Raw genomic sequence first — 2,500 nt, 5'->3', positions numbered from 1 at the left:
CATCAACATCGCCAACCCTAATACTACTGACAGACACTTTTGATAGCTGCTTTCTCTTTCCGATCACCAGAAACTCAGTCTTCTCATCGTTTAACATCAACCATTCATTAATCATCCATGAACGAACATCTGCGATGCGGTTCTCCATAGCAACTAGCGCCTCAGCTTCACACGTACCCTCAAATGGCCGAAATGACAAGAATAACTGAGCATTATTCCTGATAAAGTTGGATAAAAAGTTAAACGAAATTGAAGCACAACCTGGACTATCTGTTTCTTTACATACCAGTTTGTGTTGATAAGGCAATGATGAAGCAATAATGTTCCTATTAAATTTATACATATACATCGATTATTCGGACGTTAATTGTCACGATTTTATTTTTCTGGTCAAAATTTGTTCGTGCAAATTAATTAATAAGGATGAAAAGTGCTACTTAAAAGTCTGTGTCACCTTGCTTTTATTGTTGCTACTTAAAAGCACTTTCCTTCTAAAACTCATTGTTTAAGGTAAAGTACTGCAGATAATATGAAATTCTGACTCCGAGCTGTTTTGTCGCTTAGTGAAATCCTATGCTATATTTACTAGTTTAGCCTTTGCATCGATTTATTGCGATCTTCGCTCTCAGTCGTTACATTTATTCGGCAATAATTTTCCAACATCACTGCGATCGGGGTTTTTTCTCCTCGTTTGGTCAAGACGGGGCATAATTTGGATGTTTTCTTTCCTGACACTGCAAATCACACAGTAATTTTCAAATACGAGTTTTTGTCGGAGTTTCAAGGTTCCCTTTATTTCATATTCAATCTGACATCTAATGCAATATGATTGGCTCATTCCGAGCATGCGCCTGCAAGTAATACAGGACTCTCTCTTTTCCCGCCTGGGTTCCAGGCCCATTTTCAGGGCGGGGTAAGAGGGAGTCTCGGAACAGGACTATAGAATTCCGGGATAGAACGTCCCATTGATTGTCCAAGCCTTTAAAAGAATGGTGTCTTGATTTCCTACCTAAGATATTCTGTATTCGCTCACAAAATGCGTCTTCTTTCGTCACGATGATCAGGGACCATTTTGCCATTTTTGGCCAGGCTTTGCGCTATCGCGCCTGGCCCCAAGTCTCGCGCTTCTTGCGATTAATGAGGCTGAACGAGGCTGAAGTAAACCATCAATGGGCAGCAGTCAGTCTTGAAGCCATCGAGAATTTTGGTACCATGGTTGGCTCGCATCACGAAACTGCCGATCAGGAATCCCGTTATATGAGAAATCGAAATCTAGCCAATCAGCGGCTGTCTTAATAACAGATGAGAATCGCTGTTTTTCCTCCCTTCGCGGAATTTACAGGTGAATTGTAGAGTTTTTTCGCCGTTATTTGATCGCTTTGGCCGATTTGTTATCATTACTTCTATTCGAGGAAGTATTCATCAAGTTCAAGAAGACTTCAGTTAGCATTCTAGAGGCCCACAGTGTGCAGTTATGTCACTTCAATCGATCGGATTCGGTGGATTCATGGACACAAACAAATATCTATGACATCTTGTGTCTTGGAGATTGCATATGATCTTCATGCACTAACTCAAACATTCCAACCGTCCCGTTTACCCGGGATTGTCCGGGTTTAGACTACGTCGTCCCGTTGTCCCGTTTTTATTTTTGTACGGTTGGCCACCTCGGAAAATACCATAATTCTCTTTGTTTGTCCCCCCAGACTTGTTTCCAGTTTCTCTTGGGACTTTAAATGGTCCCAAGAGAAAACAATGCTTAGTGGCGAAATGGTGTATTGTCCCGTTTTCCGTTATTTTTAAATATGGCTAACATGACAAATATGAATAAATTTCGTTTGCTTCTCAGTACAAATTAATCAAATCGGAGTTCTAATTATCTGAAGCAATTGCCAACTTCGATCAATTTAGTTTTCGTGGCACGCGTATATATTTCTTGGTGATTTTCTAGTTCCTTTCGATAACAACTTGTTGAGAAGATGTTATATTACTTTGTTCTGTTATATTACTAACGTCTGTGCAACAAAACAATTGTCAAATCTAGTACTTTAGGAAAATTGGGGACTGTCCCGGTTTTAGGGGTTTAGAGGTTGGAATGTCTGCCAACTAATAAAATTGTGCCCGATACCAAGAGTCTTTCAATAAACGATTTAAATCACATGTTGTAGGAGGCTTTCACGTGACGTCATCGCCGCTATGCTGGTGGACGAAAACAAAAGATCTCTCATTAACTTCTTTTGTTCGTCCACCAGAATAAAAAAGTCGTACATTTCTCTATTGTTACTGGTGTCTGTAAAGGTTGGTTGAAAACGTCCTATACAATTTTAGATGTTTGCAATTAAACCATATTATAAACAAAATAGGTGATCAAATCATAGTTAATCGAGGGACTGGTTATGAAACCTTCAAACTATCAAAAGCCAGAACAATGTTGTAGCAATCATGTTGAATTGACTGTGACAATGCACAATCTTTTGTTTTCGCTTCGCACGGGTTCGCA

The 2,500-nt window shown here is 39.6% G+C and overlaps 1 protein-coding gene across 1 annotated transcript in view; it reads right to left on the bottom strand.

The window, feature by feature from the left end:
- Positions 1-349, bottom strand: part of LOC138013598 (uncharacterized) — a 615-nt gene extending 266 nt beyond the window's left edge. The window contains exon 1 of the mRNA XM_068860698.1: positions 1-349. This exon is cut by the window's left edge and continues 266 nt beyond it. Within this exon, the coding sequence (XP_068716799.1) occupies positions 1-349 (349 nt within the window).
- Positions 350-2,500: the final 2,151 nt, after the last annotated feature.

Source organism: Montipora capricornis, chromosome 8, assembly GCF_036669925.1.
Source record: "Montipora capricornis isolate CH-2021 chromosome 8, ASM3666992v2, whole genome shotgun sequence".
NCBI lineage: Eukaryota > Metazoa > Cnidaria > Anthozoa > Scleractinia > Acroporidae > Montipora > Montipora capricornis.
This window is presented reverse-complemented; position numbering and strand designations above follow the sequence as displayed.